General features: G+C 39.7%; 1 protein-coding gene across 2 annotated transcripts in view; it reads right to left on the reverse strand.

Annotated features, from left to right (window-relative positions):
• The window catches only part of PGGT1B (protein geranylgeranyltransferase type I subunit beta), a 70574-nt gene extending 64387 nt beyond the window's left edge, over window positions 1-6187 (reverse strand). Inside the window, exons 1-2 of one of the 2 annotated variants that reach the window (XM_048849885.2) lie at window positions 6011-6143; window positions 2724-2880 (exon numbers count right to left, since the gene is read on the reverse strand). In XM_048849885.2, coding sequence (XP_048705842.1) covers window positions 2724-2734 — 11 coding nt within the window. In that variant the 5' untranslated portion in view covers window positions 2735-2880; window positions 6011-6143. Of the gene's footprint in view, window positions 1-2723; window positions 2881-6010 lie in introns of both variants that reach the window. The other variant, XM_048849883.2, reaches the window with a different exon arrangement.
• Window positions 6188-13051: the final 6864 nt, after the last annotated feature.

Below are 13051 nucleotides of genomic sequence, written 5' to 3' on the forward strand. Positions count from 1 at the left end.
CTTGTGGTTCTGAGTTTTTCTTATTAGCCACAATTCAATAGCCCATTAGCCACATGTGGCTAGTGGTGAAGGTATTGGACACTGTTGCCTAAGAGGCTTGTCACAAGCACATGGACTGAGAATTGTTAAGGACAGCTAATGGACATTAGGGTAAGAGGAATGGAAGGAACACAAATCAAACAAAACCATTATTCAAAAAGGTTCCTGGGAATAAGGAGGTAGAAATGAGACAAGAATGTAATGGGTACTCTTTTACCTCAAGTACAAAGCCAGCCCCTGTGAACACGCACATATATATTCTTTCTAAAGCCGCAGGAGTTTTGGTAACAGAGCGTAGCAGTGTCACTTATATTTCTGAGCTGTGCTCAGACAAGACTTTCTTCCGTGTAATATCTTAGATAGGTCACATTGCTAAAACGTGCCTTTTCTCAAAGAGTGCCGCATGTGACAGTACTGTATCTTTGCTCTTGTCATGAAATATCAAGCACGGAATACCATACATCCACATTAGTTCAAATACATAAGATGTCTGAGGTAAATCAAGCGAAAGCTAATTTGGGAACAATGATGATTCTATGGTAGTGTCAAAAACACATCCAAATTTAGAGATATAACAGCAGGCTGTCCACCGAAAACTCTTCCATGGAGCCAAATGGCCTTTTTAATTAGAGAGCTGCAAAGTTCTTTGAGCAGCACAAGATTAACCCTTCAAGGCTTCTTACAGTGGTACCTTCAGATGATTATATCTGTGCCACCACTCTAGTCTTTGTGAACAGTATCACAGCAAAAACATTTTGAGTCAACAAAATGGAAAGCTGATCTATAGACTTCATTTACAGCATCCCATTTTGGCACAAACATCAAATTGGCAATATTATGAAACAGTGTGTGATGGTTGTTTCACCTGCCACTTCAGGTACTGAATAAATTTCAATTTATAGTCAAGTGTCAAACATATATTTGACACATTTGCCTCCAAACTGAAATCTACAAAGTCAGGAGGCTCGTACAAATGAAGGGGTCCAACAGATATACTGATTTGGAGTCCCCTGCTTTCTTTTTCTTTTTTTAAAAATCAAGCCTCAGTCTGAAGTTAGAGAAAAAGGTCCATACTGATTACCAAAAGACTCAGAACTCCTGGTCCTCAGGTATGGACAGAGAATATATTTTTCAAGTACAATTCAAAAACCTTTTTAAAATGACTATTTGAGATGTTGAACAAGCAACACAGGAAAAGTACCATGATGTATCACAAACTTCAAGTAGACTTGACTCAAGGGACAGAAGATCTTATGGTCTTCTCCTTGTAAAAGAGCTCTGCAAGCACTTACAGCACTGAGTGTGATGGTAAGAATTACATTACTAAACTATCACTAAAAAGTTACCATTGCTATTGCAGCACAGAATAGCTAGAGAGAATTAGATATTCTCTCCATTTATTCTAGTTGTTCAGGATACCGCTGCTTTTAATTAAGTTGAAAATTTAAACCTGAAAATACCAATAAACCCCAAAAGTTGGTAGAATACCTGAAAATATGTTACAAACTGATAATAAGTTAAATCAGTTGAAGTTATTTCAACATCATGCCCCACTATGCAGTAGGTACAAACACTACTGATGTTTAATTATTTAATTAAGTACACCATAGAAGCTACAGTGCAGTTAAAGATTCTCCCTACCACTAAACAGCCAGTAAATGGAGGTCTCCTAAAAGTGGTATCAGCACTCGCTTAATCAAAAATATTGCGGACAGACTCCATGCAAGTTTCAACACAACTCCGCTAATACACCCCAAACATGGTTTACCAAACCTTGCTATTTTAGATGCCCAACTGTGCAATGTTTTGGTGACATCAATAAATGTCTAGTGAGCACTAGCTTTAAGAGCTTCAAACTCATTTTCACTTTTGACCTGCACTGGTATTTCAATGCAGAGATCAAAGACTACTTCACTAATCTATTGCACAATTTATATAATTAATGAAATGTATGGTAGGAAGGGAGAAAAAGGACAATGTCTAAATCTGTCTTCCAGATAGTTGCAAATACTGGGAAATTCAAGTGTAAAAGTATAACTAGGCAGGCCAAAAAAAGAATTTGAAGAACAACTAACAAAAGATTAAAAAAAAAAGTTACTGTTAGTTAAGTACATCAGAAGCAGGAAACCTGCCAATTAGTGGGGCCACTGGATGACTGAGGTGCTAAAAAGAGCATTAAAGGAAGATAAGGCCATTGAGGAGAAGCTAAATGAATTTTTGCATCAGCCTTCACTGCAGAGGATGTGTGAGGGAGATTCCTACACCTGAGCCATTCTTTTTAGTGAACAAATCTGTGGAACTGTCCCAGATTGAGACGACAAAAGAAGAGGTTTTAGATCAATCTGATAAATTAAATAGTAATAAATCACCAGCACCAGATGGTATTCACCCACAAGTTCTGAAGGAACTCAAAAATGAAATCGCAGCACAACTGCCTATAGTATGTAACCTATCATTTAAATTAGCTTCTGTTCCAGATGTCTGGAGGATGGCTAATGTGACACCAATTTTTTAAAAAGGGTTCCGAGGCAACCCTGGCAATTAAAGGCCGGTAACCCTAACTTCAGTAGCAGGCAAACTGGTTGAAACTATAGTAAAGAACAGAATTATTAGACACATCGATGAACACGATTTGTTGGGGGGAAGAGTCAACACAGCTTTTGTAAAGGGAAATCATGACTCACCAAACCACCATAATTCTCTGAGACAGTCAAACAAACGTGGACAAGGGTGATCCAATGCATATAGTGCACAAGCCTTTGAGAAGATCCCTCACCAAAGCCTCTTAAGCAAACTAAGCAATCACGGGATAAGAGGGCAGGTCCTCTCATGGATCAGTAACTGGTTAAAAGACAGGAAAAACAAAGGGTATGTTTTCAGAATGGAGAGAGGTAAACAGCGGTGTCCCCCAGGAATCTGTACTGGGACCAGTGCTGTTCAACATACTCAAATGATCTAGAAAAAGGGATAAAGAGTGAGGTGATAAAGTTTGCACTCTTTACAAAATTACTCAAGATAGTACAAAGCAGTCTGTGAAGAGTTACAAAGGGATCTCACAAAACTGGGCGATGGGGCGACCAAATGGCAAATGAAACTCAATGTTGATAAATGCAAAGTAATTCTTATAGGAAAACGTAATACCACCTTTACACACAAAATGATGGGGTATAAATTAGCCGTTACAACTCAAGAAAGAGATCCTGGAGTCATCACAGATAGTTTTCTGAAAACATCCACTCAATGTGCAGCAGCAGTCCAAAAAAGCTAACAATGTTAGGAATATCTATCCCTTTCCTCATGTTTATGACAGTGAGTATAATAACGCTACTATATAAATCCATGGTACGCCCACACCTTGAATACTGCGTGCAGTTCCTGTCCCCCATCTCAAAAAAGATGTTGGAAATGGAAAAGGTACAGAGAAAAGCAACAAAAAATGATCAGGGGTATGGAACAGTTTCTATATAAGGAAAGATTAAAAAGACTGGAACTATTCAGCTTGAAAAAGAGACGACTAAGGGGAGATATGATAGAGGTCTATAAAATCATGAATGGTGTGGAGAAATTGAATAAGGAAGTGGTATTTACCCCTTTCACGTAACACAAAAACAAAAGATAACACAATGAAATTAATAGCAGCTTTAAAATGAACAAAAGGAACTACTTCACACAACGCACAGGTCAATCTGCGGAACTCATTGCTAGGGGATGTTGTGAAGATCAAAAGTATAAGTGGTCAAAAAAGAATTATGCAAGTTCATGGAGGATAGGTCCATCAAAGGCTATTAGCCAAGATAGTCCAGGATGCAACCCCATGCTCTGGGTGTCCCTAAGCACCTGACTGCCAGATCCTGGGACTGGACAAAAGGGAATAATTGCCTTGTCCTGTTCATTCCCTCTGAAGCATCTGGCATTGACCACCGTTGGAAGACGGAATACTGGGCTACATGAACCACTGTTCTGACCCAGTATGGTCTTTCGTATGTTCTTATGAAATACAACGTAAGGAATAAACCACCCTATATGGGCCCCAAAGTGATAGATGTGACTTATTATGTCTGTTCCATCTCTAGGTAGGACTTCATGAATATTTCACCCTTTTGTCACGTACCCATAGATCACTGTATGTCTTGGATTAAAAAATGAAATAAAAATTCTCTTATCTGCTCTCAAGCTCCCACAGGCATTTTACCTTCCTGTCTTTTCCCTCCTATTTGTTTATTTGGGGTTTTCCCTATGAGCAGAAGTTCTGTGGATCTTCTTTGCTGCCAGAGTGGGTAAACTTTAAAAGTTTTTTTTAAAATAAACTTGTTTTAAATTTATGATAAATTATGTTACAGTCTAAACTTGCTATAATCTGTTCACATCATTTAAATAAAATAAAAACTAATATGCTGAAACTCAACCTTTATGAGTTAATGGCTGCTTTTTATATTCAGAGTCAGGGAGAAACACCTTTAACTTCTGACACTAAGCCTTATAAATAGCACAGTATGTCACCTACTACATTAAACAGTTAAATAATTTCCACTCTTTATAATGGAGTGAATGATAGTATTTACCCTTCCCCCACACCCAAAATATCAGTACTTTCAGCCAGTACAGAACAACTTTTGCCTTCTTTATTTTTGATATCAGGTTAGCAAAATGCTTGAAGCCATTCATCAAAGTAACCTAGAATTGTTCAGAGTGTAATTTCTAATGTGGATTTAAACAATTAAAGTAGGGAAAAAAATCTAATAATTTTAATTAACTCAGTTAATACAAAAGTTAAAAATCTTGGCTTTGGGCATTTTAAATAGGATTCCAATTTCCATCCAAATGCAGCTTGGAATTAGTCATGATCAAAAAGTTAGGTATCTAGTAAATAAGAAATACATCATCCACCAGTTTCCACCATAGTACTTAATTTCTGCATTTTGTACCTGAATAACGTACATTGAGCTCTCCAGTTACTTTAACAGATGTACAAGTATAGTGCATTCTCCTGGTTAGCAAAAAGAATGATCAAAACTAGTGCAATGACTATATTCAGTTGTAAATAATAAAACTGACATCTTAATGGCTACATCAACCAGTGAGAATTCATTTTCTCAAGATTCAAAGTACACATGGAAAACAAAACTCAGATTATAATTTAAATTATTGCTTTAAAACAAGTGATTTAATTAATCCAACCTGCATGCCTGCTGACCTTAAGTACACACAGCAGGGAGGAGCTCCTTCCAGTGTGAGGAGAACAGCCACAAGGACCGGAAGGATCACCTACTTACCTTTCTCTTAGCTACTTTTGTCCCAGATGGCCTTAGGAGGATATAAACTGCAGCCCTGACTACACTAGTATTTGCAAGTGCTCTCACATCGCTGCTCTAACAATCGTAGGAATACTAGTTTAGAAAAAGCAATAGTATTTTAGCACAGTGACATCCAAACTTTCAGGATCAGAAAACATTTTGGTAGGAACAGGTATGCCCTACGTACAGCCCCCTCCCGCCCGCGATTACTACCAGCAGGGCAGCTGCACTGGCGATCGTGCAACGGCGGCCGTTTTCCCACCACAGGCTGGCGCGGCCACCCGCAGGAGGGAAAGAGCAGCTCAACGCACGCTACCCAGAGCCCCCGCACGAGCTGTCCCTGAGCAGCAGGAGCTGCGAACCGCCTGTCCGGTACCCGCGCGCTAACGGGATCAGGTGCGAGCGGCTGCGCTGAGGCCTGCCCAGAAGCTAGACGCGTGGAAACTAGATCCAGAGACTGTGTCACAGACCAGACCCCAGCGCTAGGGCCTCAGAGTGGCCGAGACGCGAGCGGGCCGGACCCCCCGTCCGCGAGTCGGCTACAACCAGAATCCGACCTGGAGGCGCCTCGATGTGACGGGCCTTAGGACAGCTCCAACGGCCCCCCCTCAGCCCCGCACGCACTCCCCCCACTTTGCGGCCCTCTCCCCCCAGCGCCTTCCCAACCAGGCCGGTACCTGCTAGTCTCCAGGGACGAGTATCTCTCGGGCAGGATCTGCAGGCAGCGCTGGAAGAAGCGCACGTGCCGCTCCTTCAGGAAATCCAACCGCTCCTCATCCCCAATGCCCGGATCCTCCTCTGGCGCCGCCATCTTATCCGCCCTCCCCACCCTGGCAGCCACCCGGCGCGCACAATCTGCGTCACCAGCCACATCCGGCGCGAGCAACACCCGATGGCTCACGTGATCTCGAGGGTAACGTGGTCTTCGTGACTCAAGGACGCAACACTGACGGCCCCGGCCGCAAGCTGGCTAGCTGGTTTTTGGAGGCGTGGCCAGAACGTGACTTGCCACGTGCCTGCCCGCTGTGGTCCATTCAGGCGCCCAAGCGAGGTAGAGCCGCTTCTCCTGTGATCACTGCGCGGTGGAATGAATTATGGGAGCATCACGCTACGATTATCATAGAATCATAGAATATCAGGGTTGGAAGGGACCTCAGGAGGTCATCTAGTCCAACCCCCTGCTCAAAGCAGGACCAATCCACAAGTTTTTGCCCCAGATCCCTAAATGGCCCCCTCAAGGATTGAACTCACAACCCTGGGTTTAGCAGGCCAATGCTCAAACCCCTGAGCTACTAATAGTGATAGCGCTCTGGTTTGTTCATAGTTTGTAGACCAATCCATTAAATAGAGTGTATTTCCAAATCATTTTTTAACTTTTATTGGTGTGATTCGTAGACTACCCAATAAATGATGTTTGAAAGTTTATAACCAAGGACATCACCAACTGATGTTTTCACAGATTCAAATTTGCCTCAACTAATGTAGTGGCATTAATATTTCCCTTTAAATAATGTCTAAGTAGTAAATATATAGTAGTAGTAAATATACAGTGAGATGGAGCATAAGCATAGCCCACAACCTTCATCCTGTCTCTGTTCCATTCTCTCATCCTTTTAGAGAAGTCTTCCTTTCTCTTTCCTCATTCTCAGGTTCCCTGTTCAAACCTTGCCTCTTCCCATTCTCCTGTCCTTGCTTCCTATTCACTCCTCCCCACTTCTCAAGCTGAAGAGCCCACTGCTAAACTCCAATTGCCTTCTGCCAAACTCCATCTTCTTTCCCTCCTACTCCCCAATCCAATCATCATAAGTCAAATCATGTGAATTTAAAAAATTTCTTACACAACAGTGTACACAAGATAAATGCCCTCTGATGCTGTTTTTCAAGCTTTTTTCTTTTCAGAATATTGAAAATAAGATTCTCACCACAAAAGGAGAAATGTACACTAAGTCCCTGAACTAGTCTGAAAAACTGCTGTTGTGCATGTAACTGTAGATGATGCATCTGATTTGATGACATAGTATCTGCTACATCTGAGCACAGACACTGTAGTATCAGTGGTAAGCCCATAATCATTTATCCCTCTCCAATGAAATAAACCAAATGAAAAGTCAGGGTTGAAAGTGGCACATAGGAAGCCCAGCAGAGATATTTATGACGTGCCTCTCTCTAGTCTCTAGGGAGGGTACTTGTTTCATTCCTCAGTCTTGCAGTCTGTGGTAACATTATATTCTGCCTAATTAATTAAGGTTAACATTAAGTGCTCAAAGAAAGGCAACTTCCTTCTCTCAGGTGTTCATGTTGTTGAGCTATTTCTACATTGATTTTATGCTATTGACCAGCCTGTTTTCACTGCTGTTATTAAAGAAATCCTGGCAGTTTAGCACCTTTTTTTCTGCCCTACAAAGTATGCCATACCATCTCGTCTAATTTTAGAGATACAGGTTCCAACCTCTGTCCTTTTGCAAGCAGACATATCAGTGGCATTGTAACTGAATTTTCTTCTCATCTGAGTACAGAATTTTAATCAAACACTTATCATATATACCTTTAGTGATCCATTGTTTCCATGTGCCCTCTAGCAAAGGTTGGAACTTTTTAATATATTTATGGAATATAGCACACCGTATTCAGAGTCAAATACCAAATATTCCTATGATGCACTGACTATCTCGGGCATGGCAGACTTAAAACACCTTCCAACACATATAGCTTACTTATTTTAATGGAAGAATTGCCCTTTTCTGTCCTAATATATTGGACCATTTGATATATTTAACTGCATTTGCAAACACTCCATCAAATACACATTCTCATGTTAACCTTAAAGTGCAGTTGTATGGAGAACAAAAATGGAAGATGTACACAACCAGTATGCAGCAAATATACTCATTTTAAAGAAAAGTGCCCACGAAGAATATTCATGTTTAGCCACAATAGAAGGTGTAACAAAAAACAAAAGGTAATTTGAATAATACTGTCAACTTCACAAGTTACCAAAAATGTATTTGTTTTGAGTTTCTCTCTACAGTGGAAGGAAATTCTCAACTGTGTAATTTAGAATAACCGATATGAGATGACTTTGTAGATCTACACCTACTCTTGCAGGGCAGGACTGTTCCCCAGAGTACATTTCATAGTGGTTTGATCGAGTCTTTTAACAGAACCAACAAATGAAGTTATTTGTGTGAATTACTTGTAAATTAATCAACATTACTTTTTTTGTAATTTCATAATTTTAAATGAGTCATTTTTAAAAAGTATTATTCATTGTTTTAGAAAAGAGGTTCTCAAACTGGGGGTCACAAGGTTATTACATGGGGGGGGTCTTGAGCCGTCAGCTTCCACCCCAAACCCCACTTCACCTCCAGCATTAAAAAATATATATTTAACACTATTATAAAAGTGTTTTTAATTTATAAGGGGAGGGGGGTTGCACTCAGAGGCTTGCAGTGTGAAAGGTGTCACCAGTACAAAAGTTTGAGAACCACTGTTTTAGAAGGCTGTTTAGAATTAATTTATATTTTCCATCGCTCTATTGCTCCTGTGAATAACACATTACGAATCAGGCCTTAGCATTATGAAAATTCCAGCTTCTAGTACCAATACTTTGAGAAATTTAGAATAAATGGCCTGATTCTCCAGCATAAACATCGCCTAAACCCACCAGATCTAGTAAGATGATTTCCTCTGCACAGATCCTCAAGCGGCATAGAGCCAACACAGTAATTTAAATAGCACCTTCTTCCTAACTACTGGCAAAGGGGGAATGGCTGAATCATGTGATATCTGCCATAACAGCTCATTGGGGCCACTCATGGCCAGTGTAATTTACACCATGGACTGGTCCAAAGCCCAGAATGAAGACAGCAGACAGGTAGTTTTTACATCCTGTAGGAGGAATATAGGTCCATGTTAGAACTGGGTGAACTCTGGTTTTAAACAGAGTGTGGATTTTGATGCGAGTCAGGCCCAAAGCATGTGACCAAAAAGAATGAGATCATGAGAACGAAGGGTTGTTTGTGTCAAACTTGTAGTGATCCTGGAAATAATAGTATTATCTTATTTAAAGTTTGGGCTAAGCAATAGCAATAAAGAGAAAATGTTAACTGGGCACCAGGTGCAGTAAATAATTGGTTAGAAATGCAGAGTCCAGTAGCTACAGAAAAATAGGCCAAAGTGAGATAAGGGGAAAAAGCTTGAAGAAAGCAGAATATAGCCCCAAACTGCTTGAGTTAGTTTTAGCTAAGCTCCAATAATAGCAGTGACATCATTTGTTTGCAATAGCATGTAAAAAGCAAGGTTTTCTAGACATTCCTTGTCAGAGCTTTTCCTTACCCCTCTGGAGACGCACAATGGGAAGGTATCTCCCAGGCCTGACCCAGTTGTGAGTAGTCAGCCAATGCTTATAACTGCATTGTTGCTGGGTATAGAATATAAGGCAGTATATGCTTATATTGATATTTTGGATGTAACCAACACTAGCTGAGATTTCAACTAATAAAGGAATGCTTGTGTGGAAACTGAGTTGTGTTAAACCTTAAATTTAAAAGGGAAATTATTTCCAACACTGTCCGTATAGCAATTCTTGCTGTGAGATGCACTAATTTCTCCTCAAATACCACCTGGGATCTGGCTGAAAGTTTCCTTCCCAGTTGAGGAGCAAGGTATAGAGTTAATACTGTGAAAACTCAGATTTCTCAGGATCTTTAGATGTATTGTTTTACTGCATAGCAAAAAATGGAATTTTGTGGGATTAATACATTCACAAAAAATATATACATACTAATTTGGGGGAGTGAATAAAAACTGTAGAGGCAGATTCAATTGCACAGAGCCTGACTCTTAGATAAGTTTCTCAGTGAGAAAACAGACTGACCCGTAACCACCATTTTAAAAAATACTGGATCAAATATAGTACTAATGTACATTTTCTATTGGCAATAGTTTTCCTTAATTTTTGTTACTTTATAAATACCAACTCTGACCTGAAAAATAATGTTAAGAGTATTCAATGTACACACAACTCCTATAAATAAAATTGATGGAAATAAGAGTTCTTTCAAATCTCTGTATATGGTACTGGTGATGTCATGTATGAATTAAAACTAGTAGATGAACCAGAATATCTGCACTCCAGATATCTCAGGATATTAAGAAGGTTGTAACTTAAAAAGTTATTTAAAATATAGCAATGTAGTCAGCACTACATGCTCTTTTACAATATTATCATTTTACAAATAAACCTTGGATTTAAAAAAAAAAAACAAACCTCCAAAACTTAAATTGTTTAGATCGGAAAGCTGAGTACAAGTAAGCATGCTGTATTTATGTGATGTTGTCTTGCCTAGTGACGTCAAGGATCTCAATGCATAGTACAACTAACATTCTTGTCCACAAGTATTACTTGTAAACTGAAATAATAGTAATAGGATGAAATTTAATAATGAGAAGCGTAAGGTCATGCATTTAGGGATTAATAACAAGAATTTTAGTTATAAGCTGGGGGGACGCATCAATTAGAAGTAACGGAGGAGGAGAAGGACCTTGGAGTATTGGTTGATCACAGGATGACTATGAGCCGCCAATGTGATATGGCCGTGAAAAAAGCTAATGCGGTCTTGGAATGCATCAGGCGAGGTATTAATACCGTTATACAAGGCACTGGTGAGACCTCATCTGGAATACTGTGTGCAGTTCTGGTCTCCCATGTTTAAGAAGGATGAATTCGAACTGGAACAGGTACAGAGAAGGGCTACTAGGATGATCCAAGGAATGGAAAACCTGTCTTATGAAAGGAGACTCAAGGAGCTTGGCTTGTTTAGCCTAACCAAAAAAAGGTTGAGGGGGAGATATGATTGCTCTCTATAAATATATCAGAGGGATAAATACCGGAGAGGGAGAGGAATTATTTAAGCTCAGTACCAATGTGGACACAAGAACAAATGGATATAAACTGCCTGATAAGTTTATGGAGGAGATGGCATGATGGGATAACATGATTTTGGAAATTAACTGATCTTTAACTATTCATAGTAAATAGGCCCAATGGCCTGTGATGGGATGTTAGATGGAGTGGGATCCGAGTTACTACAGAGAATTCTTTCCTGGGTATCTAGCTGGTGAATCTTGCCCACATGCTCAGAGTTCAGCTGATCGCCATATTTGGGGTAGGGAAGGAATTTTCCTCCAGGGCGGATTGGAAGAGGCCCTAGAGGTTCTTCGCCTTCCTCTGTAGCATGGGGCACGGGTCACTTGCTGGAGGATTCTCTGCACCTTGAAGTCTTTAAAGCATGATTTGAGGACTTCAATAGCTCAGACATAGGTGAGAGGTTTATTGCAGGAGTGGGTGGGTGAGATTCTGTGGTCTGCATTGTGCAGGAGGTCAGACTAGATGATCATAATGGTCCCTTCTGACCTTAATATCTATGAGTTTAAAGTCTACTCACAACCTTTTCCAGAGAAGTAAAGCTAAATCATCATCCAGGCTCCAAATATTTGAGCATAAATTTTAGAATTTGCACCCCTTGGCTCCAGTGGATCAGAAAAAGAGAAGCTTGAGTGTTCTTGTCATTTGAACACAACACCACAACTTCAGTACATACCATGTATAATTTTATTTTATATTGAGGCCCTAAAAGAATGATCTCCTATTGTGAACTTGGTTTTATTCAACTGTTTCCTAATTTGTCTTTTGGAAGGGAGAAAGGGTCATCAAACTGTTGAAATAGGAGAAAACAAGGCATTTAAAAAAATCTATTTTGGTATGAAGAAAAGGAGTACTTGTGGCACCTTAGAGACTAACCAATTTATTTGAGCATAAGCTTTCGTGAGCTACAGCTCACTTCATCGGATGCATCCGATGAAGAGAGCTGTAGCTCACAAAAGCTTATGCTCAAATAAATTGGTTAGTCTCTAAGGTGCCACAATCCGATGAAGTGAGCTGTAGCTCATGAAAGCTTATGCTCAAATAAATTGGTTAGTCTCTAAGGTGCCACAATCCGATGAAGTGAGCTGTAGCTCACGAAAGCTTATGCTCAAATAAATTGGTTAGTCTCTAAGGTGCCACAAGTACTCCTTTTTTTTTGCGAATACAGACTAACGCGGCTGTTACTCTGAAACCTATTTTGGTATGGTACAGTATAAATCAAATGAAAAACAGAGGTTTTCAGAGGTGATTTCCAGTTTTTGTGTGAGTAAGGAATGAATGCAGGCAGTGTCAAGGAAAAGATCTACAAGCTTGCCATCTTATAAAGGGAATTTTTAAATTTTACTGCTGAAAAATAAGTAACTGAAGTTTTTATACTGCAAAGTGGGATATTATATACATTAATTGCCTTATCTTATTTATAGGATTTGAATCACTGTAAAAGCCTATGATTTAAAAGGCTATATCAGCTACTCATGTCTTATACAGAGAATAAATTACTATGTTCCCAGTCAAATAAAGATTCTGGTTCAGACGGTAGATGACTAGTGACTAATAGGAAGACCAAATAAAGGGCCAGGGTACTAAAATGAAGCTTATAAAGGTGCAGGGTATGATTTAAGGAAGAAGGAGGAAAGCCAAAAAGCAGAAGGGAATGAGAAGAAAGAAAGTGATTTGAGCAAGATTTTACAGTTATGAATCTAAGTTCATATGCAGGCACCTACACAGCCTGATTCTTTTTTAAAAGAAGTGCTGAGCAAGGCACAATTCCCACTGACTTCAGTGGGAAACC

The sequence above is a fragment of the Caretta caretta genome, chromosome 5, assembly GCF_965140235.1.
Source record: "Caretta caretta isolate rCarCar2 chromosome 5, rCarCar1.hap1, whole genome shotgun sequence".
Lineage (NCBI taxonomy): Eukaryota > Metazoa > Chordata > Testudines > Cheloniidae > Caretta > Caretta caretta.